The 18,152-nt window shown below is 32.1% G+C and overlaps 1 protein-coding gene across 2 annotated transcripts in view; it reads right to left on the bottom strand.

Moving 5' to 3' along the window:
* Window positions 1-15,293, bottom strand: part of LOC106458577 (double-stranded RNA-specific adenosine deaminase-like) — a 34,968-nt gene extending 19,675 nt beyond the window's left edge. The window contains exons 1-7 of one of the 2 annotated variants that reach the window (XM_013918098.2): window positions 15,241-15,293; window positions 12,003-12,745; window positions 10,292-10,424; window positions 7,589-7,775; window positions 4,672-4,765; window positions 1,853-2,008; window positions 229-335 (exon numbers count right to left, since the gene is read on the bottom strand). In XM_013918098.2, the coding sequence (XP_013773552.1) occupies window positions 229-335; window positions 1,853-2,008; window positions 4,672-4,765; window positions 7,589-7,775; window positions 10,292-10,424; window positions 12,003-12,133 (808 nt within the window). In that variant the 5' untranslated portion in view covers window positions 12,134-12,745; window positions 15,241-15,293. Of the gene's footprint in view, window positions 1-228; window positions 336-1,852; window positions 2,009-4,671; window positions 4,766-7,588; window positions 7,776-10,291; window positions 10,425-12,002; window positions 12,746-14,802; window positions 14,940-15,240 lie in introns of those variants that run through there. The other variant, XM_022384845.1, reaches the window with a different exon arrangement.
* Window positions 15,294-18,152: the final 2,859 nt, after the last annotated feature.

Raw genomic sequence — 18,152 nt, forward strand, 5'->3', positions numbered from 1 at the left:
ACGTCTGAAAGGGCGAGCATGTTTGGTGGGATGGGGATGCGAACCCGCGACCCGCAGATTGCGAGTCGAGTGCCTTAACCACCTGGCCATGCCGGGCCTCATTGTTAGTCTTTGTTTTTAGAATGTGAAAATGTTTTGGAACTACTTCTAATTATACTATATGAGAAGCTATTTATTTTCAAATGACATATAATGAAAGTACAGACAAATGAAGTTAAATTACATTACCTGCTTCCATTTTTGTTCTTAATAATCCTTGAACATTATTAGCAAACAAAGGGTTATGGCCACTTGCTGAAGGATTTGCTGTTGCTTCATCATCAGATGTTGAGTTACTAATAAATACAGTTAGTTATACTTGAAAACAAACTCTGTACAAGTACCAAATGTTAAACACACTTTGTAGCTGTTGCTTCATCATTATATGTTGAATTGCTAAGAAATACAGTTAGTTGTATCTTAAAACAAACTTTGCACAAGTACCAAATATTAACTGCACATTATAAGAACAATGTTCCAAGTCCCTTTATGCCTCAGTCTGATAGCCACAATTACATACTATTGTCCCGGTCCTTTTGTGTGTCAGTCTGATGGTCATGATTACATACTACTGTCCAAGTCCCTTCATGTCTCAGTCTGTCTGTCACAATTATATTCTACTGGCCAACATCCAATTTTAATTGTATCAAGTTTTCTGCAAAGGATAACAAGGTAAATCTTAGATCCCATATATTCCACAGGCTCATCACTCTATATTAATATGACAACCAAGACTACATTAAATCACATCACATCCACTAAAGGCCACAGAACATGCATCAGGAGACTATGGCAGTTTGAGGTCAAATAGAAATGGTTTGATTTCAGTTTCTTTTGTTTTCTAACTTGGGGAAATAGCCCTTATTTTGAGGTGTGGTTTTCATAATTTTAAACCATTATTAATTATACTATTAGCAGAACCAGGAGATACACCCAACTTCATTGCAATGGCTCTATGGATCAGGGGATTCTTTTTCTAAGCTAAAGCCTTCATTCTAATTCTCCAGATTGGTTGAGATTGTGACTGCACAAATGATTTATTGTACAAGTTTTGCACTTCTGGGGGAACACTTAAGACTTCCTTCATCAAAATGCTGTGTTTTTTGGATTTGGACCAACATCATTTAATAATCATTCTGTACTAATACTTGTCTTCAAAAAGAGCTGTGACATATGCTCAGAATGTAAACATAAAAGGTGGCATTGCACTGTCAGATTATCAGAAACTTGAGATGGACCAAATTCATAAGTTCTAAGAATATTGGCTATGACACCAAGGCTCACAACTACAACAACAAACCAATTTATTAACAAGTACAACTCTTTGTTATAAACAGTGATTAACAATTAATCTGTATTTTTCACAACCTGTTATTTTATTACAGCTTTTTCAATCCTTAAATTCTACACATAATCCTACAAATGAAACTCATAAACCAAAATTTACAAAATCCAAGTTGCATATATATTCATGCAATATTTTTTGTTTTAAGTTTAAATGTTCATACCACTCTCAGTTTTGTTTATTGGCTACTAAAACGTTTATATTATTCTTACCACTCTGTCTTGTGATTTCTAGATTCTTATATAATTCCCAGAGTTCTATCTTGTAGCTACTAAAATTTCTGTGTAATTCTCAGAATTTTTGTCTTTATTCCATTGCAATTATTATATTATTCTAAGTTTTTGTCTTGTAGCTACTATGTTTATTATAATACTGTGAAACTAAAAGTTCTTATACTATTCTCAGAGAGCTTCTATGATTAATTTACCATTCAACATTATACTGATTTAGGCCTAATGTGTTACTTACTGAGCAAAGATAGCTGCATCACCACAAGGAGCTGTAGAAACATACAAATGAAAAGTAATGTTTGGTTTTATTTGGAGTTTCTCATCAAATGCAGCAGGTTCAATAATGGTGTCTTGTTTTCCTGAATAGTAATCCATCAGTTGTTGGTAGAGAAACCTACAAGTATTTCTAGTCATGAATTGTATCCTAGATTATTTTACACAAAAGAACACTACAGTAACTTGTATGTTGTAAGTCAACAATTGTTCAAATCTTGGAATAAAAACATGTACCATTAGTATATAAATAAGTATATATTTGAAGAAAGAAAAAGGTATCATAAGCTTGGGCAGTGACCATTCTGAGAAAGGATGAAGTCCCAGTATTGTTCTGTAATTATGAGCAGTCAGCTTTCCAGCTTCCATGTGGAATGTTCATTATAATAGCAGGTGAAATGGAGGTAACTGAAACTGATGATATTGCTAATGTTGCTTCTGACACAACATGTCCAAATGTAAGCACTCGGCTGCTGACTCATCGGAGGTCGCTGGTTAAGGATTGTTGAAGTAATCTTAATTCAATATACTAGCAGAAACTCTGTAACCTCTTCATTAACTATGCCAATGTTTTTTAGGACCAGATAGCCTACTCAGTCAAACAAAACTCACACATCTTGCAATAAAGATTTGTTCAAGTTTGCAGACATTTCAAATATTTTCTTGCAGCCTACTCAGTCAAACAAAACTCACACATCTTGCAATAAAGATTTGTTCAAGTTTGCAGACATTTCAAATATTTTCTTGCAGCCTACTCAGTCAAACAAAACTCACACATCTTGCAATAAAGATTTGTTCAAGTTTGCAGACATTTCAAATATTTTCTTGCAGCCAATTATGGGCTTTAGAGTTTTACTGAATATCACAACCTCTTCTAAACTATCATGTCAACAAATTAATTTTTTAACTGATTATTTATGTTAATAAAGAACCAGTACTTCATTGTAATCACCATTAGTTTTACCTCACATTAATTTCATATTCTAACTATAGTGTATAGTATAATGATACATCTTTATTTATATTAGTTTTCTGTAAATTTTCACCACTTTGTTACTTCCTTTTCTAAACATTACTATCTTATTATTAGTGTGAACCTTTCTGTCATGTATATTGTAGGCAGGCTCATACATAATTTTTCTTAATTACCTAGTATAGTTATCTCTTTTAAAGAACAAAGGAATTTTTCAAAATTTTACTGTATGCACAGTTCCAGACATGTGTATAGTTTTAATAATGGCATCTTGTTAAAAGATGTTGGCTAATCTTCTTCCATTATAGTTGCCTGTTGTTTCCAATCATTCCACATTAGTGTTACATGCAATTGATCTGGAAGTGAAGACGCTGTTCTGAGAGTAAGTAGTTCTCTCAATCTTAGCATATTTTAGGCCAAAGTTCATATGGTAGTTCATAATTGGACATCAGCCAAAATAAGTGATAATTTTACCACAGTGTAAAAACAGACTGTTGGCTAGAATATATCTATATTTATTATTATTATTTCTATTTTAATCTTATGTTTATTATCTAATTATTCTACATTGTTAGCTTCATATGTTGATTTTTGGATTATCCTAAAACTCCTAGGCTGACTGAACCTTGAGAGATATTATTGGGATTACGGCCACAAATATTGTTAACAGTTAGGTTACCCAATTGATGAAACAATGTATTCTAGTCTTTATAACAGTATAGTTTGAACATTATATTTAATTGGTTAGGTTCATTACTATGTTTAATTCTAATCTATGTAGGTAGCTGTGTTTGATCAGAAGTCAATATTAAGAACAGAGGGAATACAAGTCCAATTTAACAATGTTCATCACAGGCTTCCCTGGAGCACTAGGGATGTAGCCAGTGCTGAAATACAATTGATGTTAAAAGGCCTATTTTATATACATATATATATGAAATTTAGAGAAAACAGCACAGAGAATACCTTAAAAAGAGTCAAACAACACAAAAAAAACAAAAGCTTCACATAAAAAGCTGACTGGCTGAGATAAACACAGAGGTATATAAATGAGGTATTAAACTATACCACATTTACAAAAAAAGCCTACTAAATTTGTTTCAATTTTTATAATTTTCCAGTCATTTTTACCAAACAGAAAAACTGAAACTACTCTTTATTCATGTAAAAAACTTTTTCTGGCCACTCAAACATTCTCTAATATATTAAAGCACTGCTTATTGTTAATAGGCCTGTAAAAATGTCAGCACAGCGAAGAAATATAATAGGTTCTACTGAGCTTCAAACTCTGTTATAGGGTGTAAAATTTGGTTTAAAGGCTTTATTACATTAGTTAACAATAATCACTTGCCTAAAAATGTTGAAGGTAAAAAACAAACATGCTGGTGGGAAAAGACAACACAAAAGAGTTAAATTAGAAAGTTGGTGTATCCAAGACAAATAAGCAAAATTAAAGATATCAAATGTACAAAAAATGTTTGAGGTGTCATAAATAAATTTAAATAAAGCTTGAAACTTTGTCAATTCACCCAGAAAAAACAAAACAAAGATGGTTATGGCTCTTTAAAACTAGGACTACTTTCTCTCTTTTTTTTTTCCTACTATTATTTTTATTTGTTTATAAAGCCTCAAAACTTGTTTGGTCAGTTTGAGATCTTGGTTTTGTTTATTTGTACTGGACATCACCTTCCTGGTTTAATTTGCTTGTACCACCAGTAAGTCTTCGTGCATTCTAAAAAACAAAGTGAATTAATTGAAATCAAAGTTTTTACCTTGTGTACACTTAGACTATGATAATATCATTGATGTACCTCAAGAAACTTCTTCTGGTGATTACTTCAGCATGAGAATCATTTAGGACTGTACCGTCTTGTCTAATGTGCTCTCCAGATATGCATCTGTTACCTACAGAGTAATAATGAACAAACTTACTTGAATAATGTTCAATGTATGTTTAAATTAAGAACACATCTGTCAAAATAATAAAAAAAATTACATTTTCATACAAGCTCTGTTTTTATACACCAGAGGTCTCCAAACTATGGCCCGCGACTTCGGTTTATCTGGCCCGCCAACAGTTTATTAAAGTAATAATACAATTTTTTATATTATAAAACAAAAAATAAAACGTAATTGAGCAAAAGCCAATTTGATCATGTATGCATCCCTACTTAATTCTACTACAACCCCTCCGTCCCGCGAAGCCTAAAAAGGTCTACCTTCCGGCCCTTGTCCAAAAAGGTTTGGAGACCCCTGTCATACACTACAAAATAAACCTTACAGCACATGGACAGATACATACAACAACAAACTAGACAAGCTAAATTACTCTCTAAAATTAATTAAATAATTGTTATCAAAGAACACTTGTTTCTATGTAACTGGATTCATCTTTTATTTTGTACTTAAACAAAGGATTTGCATTTGCCTGGTGAATCAATACTAATCCTCCTTAATCCAGAAATAATAAACACTAATCTTCTTTAATCCAGGAATAATAAATACTAATCCAAGCCACCATTTTTAAGGAGCAAGATTGTGCTCCTTCTCACTTCTTAACTTTGTCCAATGAGCATAAATAACAGTGCTTCTTAAAATTCTAAGAGTGAATTTAAAGAAAAAATACTGTAATCAGCATGGCAAATATAAGGATTCCATTTGCTTTGATCATGTAGCAAACTTACTTTCAAGTTGACATGATTCTATGATGTGCGTGAGAATCGATGTACTTCAAGATAAATTGGAGATCGACAGACTGCTCTAATTGGTCAGTATAATGTGTTCAACTAGAAAAGAGCCAATTAGTATCAATCTTACATGAACGATCACCGTGAAAAAGCAGGTGTAACATACAATTTATTTCATCATAAAATGTAACCCCTACACATGAGGCCAACCAACATCATACATAGATGCAGTTTTCCTGTTCAGTTGTTTCTGAGCAACGAGATACCTTTTGGTAGTGTTGGATGGAAAGTTGTATTTTTTGTGTGGTTTTCTTTTTTGGTGATTAGAATGAATATCAAAGATGTCATCAATGAGTACTATGAAAACAAATTTTTGTTCTGTGAAGAGTAATTTGCTCTTCTTAGTAATACAACGAAAACAATTTACAGCTCTCTTTGTATTTATTAAAATTAAGGACTGCTAATCCTCTTTAATGAAGGAATAATAAAGAGCACTGTTTAATAGATATTTAGACCCTGTAGCATAAAACATTATTTAAGAATTGTTGACAAGAAATTAAACGTAAATATACTGAAACCACAAGCTTAAATAAACCTTTTTCATGAAATGAGATATGTGAGTCAACTTGTATCATTTTGTCTCACCAGCTTAAGGCAGGTAAAACAAACTACAGCAAGATGCTGAAGTTGTTAGTGGAATTATTTTAAAGCTTAGACTGAGAGTATATTATTAATCATCCTAGAAAACACTTACTCAATATTTGTTTTTTTTAACTAAAGATATTTTATATGAGTAACTGTAATTTATTTAAATTTAGAAAATTTAAGCATTTAAAAAATATATGTTGTTAAGAGTTCAAAATATTTGGAACATTAACACCTTACTCAACTCTACATTTCAAATCTATATCTGAGTTTGTTTCATGTTTGTGATAAACAATATCAGTAAAGGTGTGTTTTGTTTGTTTGAGGTTCCATGCAAAGCTATACAAAGGCTATCAGTACATAGTCATTCCTAATTCTGAACTGATAGACTAGAAGAAAGACAACAACAGCCATAATTGTTTGATTCAGCAGTGGAATTTGACTATCACTTTTATAACACACCCATGGCCCTAAAGTGTAAAGCACATTTTGTGTCAATAGTTCAAGCCTGGCCTTCTGAACAAAGAAATCTAATCACATTTACAGAACAACTGAAAAAATGCAAACTTAACATTGGAGTAGTTATTATGTGAACAATTCCTTATCATTTTATCAGTCATACTTTGCTCCCTCAAACCATATACATAAAAACAAAAACAGTATGTTCTACTTTTATTTTTTAAGTTAAACAAATAAAGACAATATGTATGACCAGTTAGAATGCAATTCTTAAATATATAATGAAAAAAGTTTTAGAAATTTAGGTCTAAGGTGCTTTACTAACTATTGATATAAATAAGTGCTGCAAAATAAAATTAAATAAATTAATGTGGCACTTGTGCACATATATATATATATATACACATTTCAATGGAGTGCAATGTTAAAATAATTGCAAAATAAATAATTCATTAAAATCAGGGGCTCCTGGAGATTATGGTGTAGAACACCAAAACATGTAGTCTTTTTTTTGTTGGCTGGTCCCTGTTTTTAATAAATTATTTATTGGTCAATTATTTAATGTTGTACTCCTTTTAATTGAAAGGTAAAACTATGCTTAGATTCTCAGTAAACCAAGAGGTGCATGATATAAAAACTAACCAAAAAAGATAAAACTGAATCTCACTTGGTATCAAGAATTTTTTTATGGAAATCAACACTAACAATATCATGTACAATACTGGAATGGTGAATTTATTATATCAAGTTTATGACTATGTAAAGCAGATGAATGCGAAGATGAGCTAACTGATGTTATTTTAAAGTTTAACTACATATGAACTGATTTTTTTTAACTATGGTTACTATGTTAAGGATTGGTATAAAAACTCTTCTGAATACATTTTATCAGTTTACAATTTGTGTTATGCCAGTATTAACAGAACATTTTAATTACCAGTTCCTAAACAAAGAACTTTTCCATGTCTCTCTTGTCCTGTTTTCATCACTAGGGCAGCCAAAATTTTCCTTCCACCAAGATACTCAGGAACCTTCAGAACTTCAATATTGAAGATATGATGACTTAAAGACGCAACAACATCAAAAAGGGAACTATTTTCTGAAAGAGCTGATAAATCTTGTACCTAAAAATCAAAACATAAATTACAAAATGAGAACTATTATTTCATACAATGTCATCAATGAGATAAAGTACACAGTAATACTGGTTCTAATTACTACTTATTGGTCAACAACACAAAATGCTATCAAGTGGAGTTTATGTAGGGCAAAAGATGAGAAAGTTAATCTAACCTGTATTTTGTTATTCATATAATATAATCATTTACTTAAATATCAGGAAGTTATCGTACTGAATATTTAAATGTTCTTTACATTAATTATTTAACACCTTAGAAGTATAAGAACATCCTAAAATTTACAGACACAAAACAGAATTTCATACGTTTTACTTATTTTTTAAATTTTATTCAATAAGTCTTGGAGAGTTTTAAGGCCCCTCTAATGACAGATAAAGAAATATGAAACAAAATATATGTAACTGTTTTCAAAAGATGCTTCTCGTCCCCACTAATGTGTTAACAAAGAGGTAACTGTGTTCAGAGGATGCTTCTTGTCACCACTAATGTGTTAACAAATAGGTAACTGTGTTCAGAGGATGCTTCTTGTCACCACTAATGTGTTAACAAATAGGTAACTGTGTTCAGAAGATGTTTCTTGTTCCCACTAATGTATTAACAAATAGGTAACTGTGCTCAAAGAATATCTCTTGTTCCCCACTAATGTGTTAACAAATAGGTAACTGTGTTCAAAGAATACCTCTTGTTCCCAATTAATTAATGTATTAATAAACTGAACCATGTTATTACACTTGAAATATTTTAAGCAAATAATTGATTTAATTATATTTTGTGACAAAAAATTTTCTTTATATAGAAATTGGCTATTAGTTGTGAATATATTACAGGCAACATTATTATGAATCCAGTTTCATATTAACAAGTCCATTTAAGCTCATTAGCACAGCTCTAGACAGTTACACAAAACATTTGTAATACATTTTAGGAAACAATTTAAAGAGGATACACCAATTAGTGTAATTCTTCATTTGCATGAACAAACTAGGTTATTTTACATTCAATCCAGAATTTTATGTCACTCTCGTTGACAGAGTGAAAGTAACCTTACAAGGAAAAGTCTGCAGTATTTCAAAGGTAAGAATGTGTTTAACATTCATTTTAATTCTAAAAATACTTACATAAAAACACTTCATTGTGTGACTTATATATACCTTTGATAGAAAAAATTTAAAGCATTAAATTTTGACAGTTTTGTTATCATAAAAGATTTCATGATGATGTGTCCTTTATGCATTGCATACTTTTCCCTCTCCCATCCTCCACGTGACTTATTGTTTAAACTTTATTATAATTCTAAAAACTGTAAAATTCAAACCAGGTAGTCTTGCCTCTGAAATACTATAGGCCAGAATACCAACACCGAAAAAGGAGATAAAGAGAGAAAATACTAATGGAAGAGTTGTAAATCTACAAGATATAGGGAGAAGAAAATATTCTAAACTACACTAAAGACAACGTCAATCAGAGTCAGAGTAGAATCCATGACCATAAAGAAATGATTTCGAGGAATAAATGGAATGGACCAGCCTTATAGAAAGACTGAAAGAGTGAAAGATGACTTCTGTGGCATCTATAGATGGCAAATAGGACAGCTCTATACTCTGTAATAAAAACAGCAGACAAGTAATAATCATGAAATAAGAACATGAAAAATTAAGCATTCCATAGAAGAGTAGGAGAAAAACAAGAAACAGAATTTTTAAGGTAATATATTCTGATGAAAACACAACAAAATTGGTATACAGCCAGGGAAGATTGTCTGCAAGAAAGTGACAACGTTTGATCTACTCAACATGAGAATACATCTTCTCTAATAAAAGAACAATGCAGTAATATTATGTGGAAACATATGAGATTATGTGGGAGCTTCAAGGCTAGTGGTGAGTAAAACATTTTGCATATAGAGGGTAGCACTGAAATGGGAAAGCTAGACGTGAGATGGGGTTACATATCATATTGGATGAGTTTCTTCACCAAAGCAAAAAAAGACATAAGTGTATGTACACTTGAATACTTGCAGATACAGAAACTTATGAAGGAAAGTAAAGAAGAATGTAATAAATCTGTGAACCACAACATATCTGTTATATCCATTACAATTCACCCTATACCTAGGCTTATCAGGTGAAATGTATCCATAGAATTATGGATAAACCACCCAAGAGATGTAGCCAGATAAGTGGTAAACTAGAAATGAGTAAAAGACTGAATGGATGAAATGGTCAGAATAAAAGTCATCCATGTGGGTAAAGTTTCCAAAGAAGTTTTAAAATATCTGATATAAGTAGAAACATTTGGAGCAGTAAATAGTGTTGTCTGAATTCATAGCAACGTGCAAATGGGCATTCAAAATTTTTAGTCATGTTTGATGATCGTGTGAAAGCAAGCTGAACAAGGGAAAGTCTACAGTATTTCAGAGGTAAGACTACCTGATTTCAATAACCAGACTTAGAAACATTATCCACAAATAAGATATGAGATATAATTATATTTACTCTCACCTCTGCTGATTTGTTTTGGTTTGCTACCAAGCTACGCATGGCTAACTCGGCAGCACGAGTTCTAGCATCCTTTTTTGTTTTGTCCCAAGCTACTGCTATGATCACGTTGTCTAATATTGCTGCTGCTTGGAATCTGTGACAAATAGAAAACTAATACTTGATAACAAATTAAAGGTTGCTAAACCTTCTATGAACTGATAAAGTTGATCTCTGCTATTACTACAGTATAAACACAGATTTGCATATTTTATCTAAAGATTTAATTATTTTCTGTGAGATCTAAAATTTCAGCTCTCAAAACTATTTTATGATAATTACATGTCTGACCATAGCTTGACTTGGTTTTGGTCCGAGGGAAAATCAGAACACAGTTTGATTTGATCCTGGTCTGACTTGAGGGATGGTAAAACTTATGACTTATGGTCTGAGGGCAAATTAGACTATAGTCTCAAAGGGTTCTGATCCAAAGGATGATCAGTACACAGTTGACATAGTACTGATCTGAGATAGAGGATAGTACAAAAGTCTAACTTGATTCTGATCTGAGAAAAGATTAGACAAAGATTTGATTTGGTTCTGGTCTTAGAGAGAATCACACCACAGTCTCACTTGCTTATGTCTTGAGGGAGGATCAGACCATAGTGTGACTTAGTTCTATCTTCAGAAAGGATAAGACCACAGTCTGACTTTGTTCTGGCCATTGGTGTTGGTGGTGGTAATGGAGAATCAGAGCATAGTCTGACTTGGTTCTGTCTTGAGAAAGAATCAGACCACACTGAGTTATTTCTGTCTTCAGGGAGGATCAGAACATAGTCTGACTTGGTTCTGTTTTCAGGGAGGATCAGACCACAGTCTGACTTGGTTCTGCCTTCAGGGAGGATTATAAAAAGTGTTTATATCTTTCAAGAAACCATAAGTAATCACAAACAATTCACACTGAAAGGTTTAGGATTGTATTCAATCATACATAATAACCGTGATACCCAAGCACATGGTCAAACTCTTTGTCATTAAAAGGGTTTTTATTTCTATCTAGAGAAAAACACAAAGTTCAACTGTATTCTTACAACCAAAGCTTCATGAATAGCATAGCTGAAGAATAAATCACTTCCAAACAAAAACATACAAAGAATTTATTACAGTTAATCGTCCCCACTATCATAAAAATATCGTGACTTATCAAGAATTTTTTTTACAACTTGCTTTTTTCAAACTTACAAAGAGATACAGGTTTTTTATATATATATATGAATGTACAATATATGAGAAAAGCTTTTAAGACACTTTTATAGACTGAAAGCCTACACACAGATGTTTATAAAACACTTAATTATCACATATTTATATAATGTAACATAAAACCATTACAGCAAACTTATTACTGTACAGGATGTATCGGAAGACGATATTCATAGGATATATTAAGAATTTCTTGTTTTTATATTTAAAAAAAATGCGAATTCTTCATGGCTAATCATACCAATCACATGAAGATGAAACTTGTTTTGCTACAGGTTGATGGAAAAAGCCAGGGGGGCACAAGTCAGATTTTCCATGAAAGGCATCCTGAAAAGCCAATGCCAATGGATACATATTTCTAATACACCCTGTATAATTTTGATTGTTTTATAATAAAAGTTAATGTTATATTCACATAAGGCTTGAATTTCAGAATAACACTAATTGTATACATAGAGTATTCATCTCGTACCTGGGATTATGATGTGGTCCCTCAGACAGAATTATATCAACTTTAGCTTCAACTTTTTTTCCCTGTCCATACTCATGGAAAGCACTGATAGGATTTTTTACCAAGACACTAAAACTGGCACTGTTCAACATTACAGCTGGATCACTTGACACCTGATCAACTTTACAACTAACAGAGGAAGGATATGGTTTTTCCACCTGCAATTTTCCCACCAAACTCCTGGGGTCACCATAGGTAGTTTTCTCTGGTGGTTTTACATTTGGTTGTGAAATGTTTGTCCAGCATAATATACCTCTTCCTCTTCCTACTGGAGAGGAACTAATATGTTTTGTAACTTTGTTGTTTGGCAAAGACTGTGAAAATTTTTATCCTCATTAGATTGTTTAACTTCAGAAGAGTTGCTCGAAACTATTAACTGTTGAAATGCTGAGTCTACTTTAAGAAGTTCGTGTGGTGGCAAAGGGACTGTAAACTGTTTCCTGGTAGGCACTTCGGAAACCTGGTCATTCTTAAGTAGTTTCCACACTGGAGGACTCTCAACAGTCTTGATAATTTTACCTTGCTTTTCTAGCTGATATAATGTACGGTTAACATCTTTTTTTGTTCTGAAGCCCAAACATTTGGCTATATCTAAAGTTTTCTTCTCATGGTTTGGAGAATTTTCTAATTCCTTTAAAATAGCTTGACTTAGATCATATTCTTCAGTCCTTTGAGGTCTTAACATGTTTCCATAGAAATTCTACCTATTTATAAAACATAATTCTCACACACACTGGTAAAATACATTGTACAGTAATATATAAAAATATTTTTTGAAATTTTCAAGATACAAATTTTATGTCACTTTAAATTATATTCTTCAGAAAGTCTAATGCTCAAGTGTAACTTAAAAAAAAAGAAATATTTTTTTAAGAGCAGTAAACTTTAATTTCATTAAATGATTGATAAAAATACACATAATTGAAACATGAAAATCTCAAGCCTAGAAAAAAAATTGACATATCAGATGTTAGTAAACTTCATCTACAAATATCAACTTAAATAAAAAGGTTTTCTAAATACATGCAGTACTTAGAAACAATCTCTTTTTGTTGAATGAAATTAATTTATACAAATATGTATAAAAAAATTTATGAAAGCAAATTAATTATAAAAGAACAAAGTACTTGTATGACAATGTTTTAAAGTAGAATTTCTCTGGGAGTTTTTGTGATTGCAAGAAAAAGTCAACTTGTGGTTTTCATGATATAATTTCAATACAAAATAACTAAATACTTTAGTTTCTGGTATACTACATACTACTTAGTTAGTGACTTTTCTTTTATCTTTGCATGATACTTCAGAACAACCTTGTTGATTCTAATAAGCTCAAACCTTTTACACTTAAATAACAGACTTGGTTTTATACTGTTTACTACCAAAGTGGGTTCACAAGCAGCATCATACTGAGTAATCTTCTCTAGGCAAAGAACTGACCAAAATACTGGGTATAATCATTCACTTTGCAAGTAAAATACAAAAAAACAGCACTAATTTAAGGAATTAACTGTAACTTTGAGAGTATTTGTATGACTCATGTCACTTTGTAACCAACAATGCCTTAATCCAAAAGTAAATATGTACTTAAAAATCCAATAAGACATTTGGATACTTGGAGGTATCATACAAGGTTGATGTTCTTTAACTGCATTTCTGTCAACCAAATATGCTATTTTAATTGATGACTGGCATAGTTTCTTACCATATCAACAATATATGTATTCTATATACTAGGGCCTATCAAACAAGGAGCTACCAGCCTTAACATGTCTAATTATATTATTGAAACACACCTGTGATGAAAATATACAAGAAACTACTTTAAACTAAGCAGCATGTTGCCCCACATATCTGTTACACTTTATCTTAATCAAATGCATGGGTTGTTTGTGAGTTTCAAGACAGTTCACCGAGATTAATATTTGTGAATAACTAATTCTTAATTGTATTTGATCTGTTTTTTATTTTATTTTGTACATACATAAAGGAATGGAAATTAAAAATAATAAGATCTAAATGTAACCACACAAGTACAAATCATTTTTTTTATCTTTATGCTTGTAACTGTAAAAGCTTTGGTAAGCTGCTACATGTAGTAAGCATTTTTTTCTTAATTTCTTGACTGATACATTATGCAATAGTACCTAAAATGTTAGAAGTACTAATTAAAAACTTAAGAACATAGTCTGATTTGTTCTAAGTCATAAATGATTTGAGTTAACAAGTAAGATAGTTTGACAAGTAATAAATAAACACAGCTACAGTTTACTAAACTGTGTAAATATACAGAAATGTTTGATAATGTGGTTTATTGACAGTTTAAATCTAACTTTACAGATCTGAAAATTTATGTACTTTACCACAAAAGAAGATTTACTATTTCATTTCAATGTATAGTTGAATTACTCATGACACTGGTTTCTGAACTCTTCTTAAGAACGTGTAATTTCATGCTTCAATTTCTTTCCATCATAATTGAGCTTGATACTATGATAGTGATAGTTTTAATGTTATATCTGCATTAATTATTTAATACTAATAATACCAGTAGCAGTATTGTTATTTACTTTTCAGTTTTTATAAAAACTGTGGTATTTCAAACAGATTCCAAAAAAATTTATTTGTACATTGTAGACTTAATCCCATGTATACACTTTAATTCGGCTATATCATGTAATATAAAACAAATGCAGAAGATCTATAGCAAACATTTCCTGCCCAAACTTATTACAATATAGTGTTTTCAAGTGTTTACACTCACAAAAAAGAAGAAACCTATCATTCTATAGGTATTTGAGGAACTTGTAGCATTCGGCCACAATTTAATCCGTCCAGGGTCACTGATAAGCAGTGGAATTCTCCGAAACGAGTCTGGTCCACAGACACACCCCCAATGAAAGAATAGACCATTCAAAACTGTTACTTGTTGTTAAGCAAATGTTTAAACAACTCTATTCAGTTATTACAATATACACTATAGTATATTTATATATTGTATGTTACTCGTACTCAAGTTGTACTGGAGTTGAACGTAAAGTTGTAGGATTAGTATTACGTAATAGTATATGCCACCCTTAACGATAACCACCTTAAAGCTCTTTTAATGCAACTGAATATTATAAACCATTAAATTAAAATACTAATCGTGATAATAATAGTAAATTTACCCCGATTAACGTCATAAGTTAATTATACTTACAAGTCTGACATAGGGAGTTCTTTATGTTTACCCTTTGATTAGAAACTGTACAACTAGATGGCGGTATACAACTAATATTATGCTTATTTATTAGAATATTTCAATTAGATAGTTTTTCAGAATATGTAAGTTATAGAGCATACCGGCGAAATTAGACATTTTGACAATAAAGTTAAATGAAAAAAAAACTAATCTTTACTCGCCAGATAATATAAAAATAACTTTTTATTCCTGCCAACGTTTCGTCCTTACAAATTCATCAGGACTAGTAGTACAAGAACTGAGTTCCCTGATGAAATTGCAAGAACGAAACAATTAGATATATTTTTTTAAACTTTTACTATATTACTAGGACTATCTGCTAACTTAGAAGTAATGGACTAAAGGGGAGTTGGATTTGCTGTCACATTATAATGCCCCAACAGCTGAAAGGGCGAAAAAGAAGGTGACGTGATTCAAACCCGCGATCCGCATGTTGCGGGTCGAGCGCCCTAACCACCAAGCCATGCCAGGCCCAAGATAATTAATTATATAACACAAGAAAACTACTTTGAAATAATACATCAGAGAAATAATGAATAGTAGAGCCACGCTCATGAGATTTCTAAATTTCTGGATACTGACCAATACATTATAACAAGCTTTTACGTGAAATTTCTCTTCACTGATGTTCCTTTACAAAAAAACAATACAAATCTGTCTTAAATTATTTCCCAGTAATGATAGCCTGGAAGAAGCTAAGATTTTTGGATTGCTATTGTTGCGTCAGCGAGTCACATGACTAATGTGACGCCACGTTTCTAGAACTATCCTGTACCTTGGCGAATGCTCTAGTATTTACTAGATATAGGGTAGTCTGGTATATAAAAGAGAGTGACAACGTGACGGAATAATGTAATGTGTGTGTGAAGATAGTGAGTAATTGAACTGCAGTCAGAAGTATTATTGACGTTCGTTGATATAGCGTTTGTTTTAGCGCGAATATTGAAAATAAATGTATCGTAAAGTTATATTCGGAAAGAGTAAACCAGTTTTATTAAGTAAATACTTGTGTCGCTAAAGTTTCGTCGGAACGAAGTTATTTAACAAACGGAGACGTAACACTATGTTATACAAGTTCTCACGTATGCATCAGAATGTTGGACAATATCGCCAAGTATGGAAAAGAGGATTGAAGCTATTGAGTTATGGTTCTTAAGGTACATCTTGAAGGTAGGTTGGATAAATCACACCTTAAATGAAAATATTTTGTTAAGAGTAGGTTGCAGGAGGAAGCTGATGACTACAACAGAAAGTGACAGTTGGAGTTTTTCGGACACGTTACAAGGAGGGAAGAAACTAAAAAGAAAGAAAGAAGTTTGATTGTTTTAAGTTAAGCACAAAGATATACAATGGGCTATCTGTGCTCTGCCCACCACAGGTATCGAAACCCGGATTCTAGCATTGTAAGTCCGCAGACACACCGTTGTGCTGCTGGGGAGGGCAAGAAGTTTGACCATAACTGAAAATATTGAAGGAAGGAGAGACCGTGGAAGACAGAGGTTGACTTACGTCAAGTGTCTATCTGAATGGATGAATGTATTGACATTGGTAATTCTTTGTGCCTCAAGGAGAAGAGATCTGTGGAAGACCATGTTCACCAACTACCTGTTTGGATATGGTACCCAGAGGGAGAAGGAGAGAATGATAGCTTGAGTACTGGATTAAACATAAAGTACCTTACACAACTACTAAACCTAGCTTTAAAGAAAACAGTCAGTTGTATAAACAATTTTAGAATGACCTGACCATGTTTTCAAGCTATCATCATTAAACTTAGCCCAATTATAAGCAAAGGTCAGAGAAACAACTAATGATCATAGCATGTTTTCACCCAATTTGGAATCATTCATGTAGGTCTTTTCTTGATCATGTAGTTGTATTACCGAAGTTGTGCTTTGTTCTACACTATGTTGGAACTTAAATTTAAATTATGAGCTAAATGGAGCAATACTAATATGAACTTAATTGTATATATTTCTAATTATGGGAATACTTGGTTACTTTCAGTTGAATTATTGTCAGGAAACTTACTTTTTTATAATATATATGGTACGTTAAATATATGGATATTTTGGGCTGAGTATTCTTCCACAGTATATGTAGAATTCAGTTGACAAGCCTAACTATTTTTCTCTATTTTTATCTTAAGCACTATCAGTGTATAATTCACTTACGCTGCCTCGTGAGTTACAGTAGTTGTATTCTGAACTTCCGATACTCGTCTGCTTTTTCGTATTTAAGCCTACTTCCAATAAACGTCTCCTTTTCGCATATAGGTCTACTTCCATATAATCGTCTGCTTTTTGTCAAAGTCCACACAGGCAGGTTCAATTGCTTTAGAGACAAATTATTCTCCTAAAATGTCAGACAACTGTTAATCTCACTTTAACATATCAGTTGTTAGGCTATTCACTCTTACGACGGTTAACTTTACGTTTTCTAACCTTTCTCTGACCTAAACTCTTTTTTTCACTCAGTTTTACTTTTGGCTCTCTGGTCGCCACTATATATATATATCTCGATGAGGCGTTCTAGAAATTTCTGTAGCCTCGACATCAATATTTTACAAACACAAGTTCCAACAATGGTCTGCTTTTAACTTTCTTATTATGAAAAAACTAAACAGTCATGAAATATTAACTCACAAAATAACTTTATTAATACTACCTACACTAAACAGTCTTTTATGCCTGACAGTTATTAATACTATTAGAATTTATAGTAGGGCAACAAACTTAATATTGTTACAACAGCGGAAATCACGTAACGCTAGTAACACGTCATGATATTCTCAAAGGTTCGTGAATGCTCGAGTGGTTGCTAGATGTGCGGTATTCTTGTATATAAGTGCGCCAGACAATGAATCGAGA

The sequence above is a fragment of the Limulus polyphemus genome, unplaced genomic scaffold (genome assembly GCF_000517525.1).
Source record: "Limulus polyphemus unplaced genomic scaffold, Limulus_polyphemus-2.1.2 Scaffold488, whole genome shotgun sequence".
NCBI lineage: Eukaryota > Metazoa > Arthropoda > Merostomata > Xiphosura > Limulidae > Limulus > Limulus polyphemus.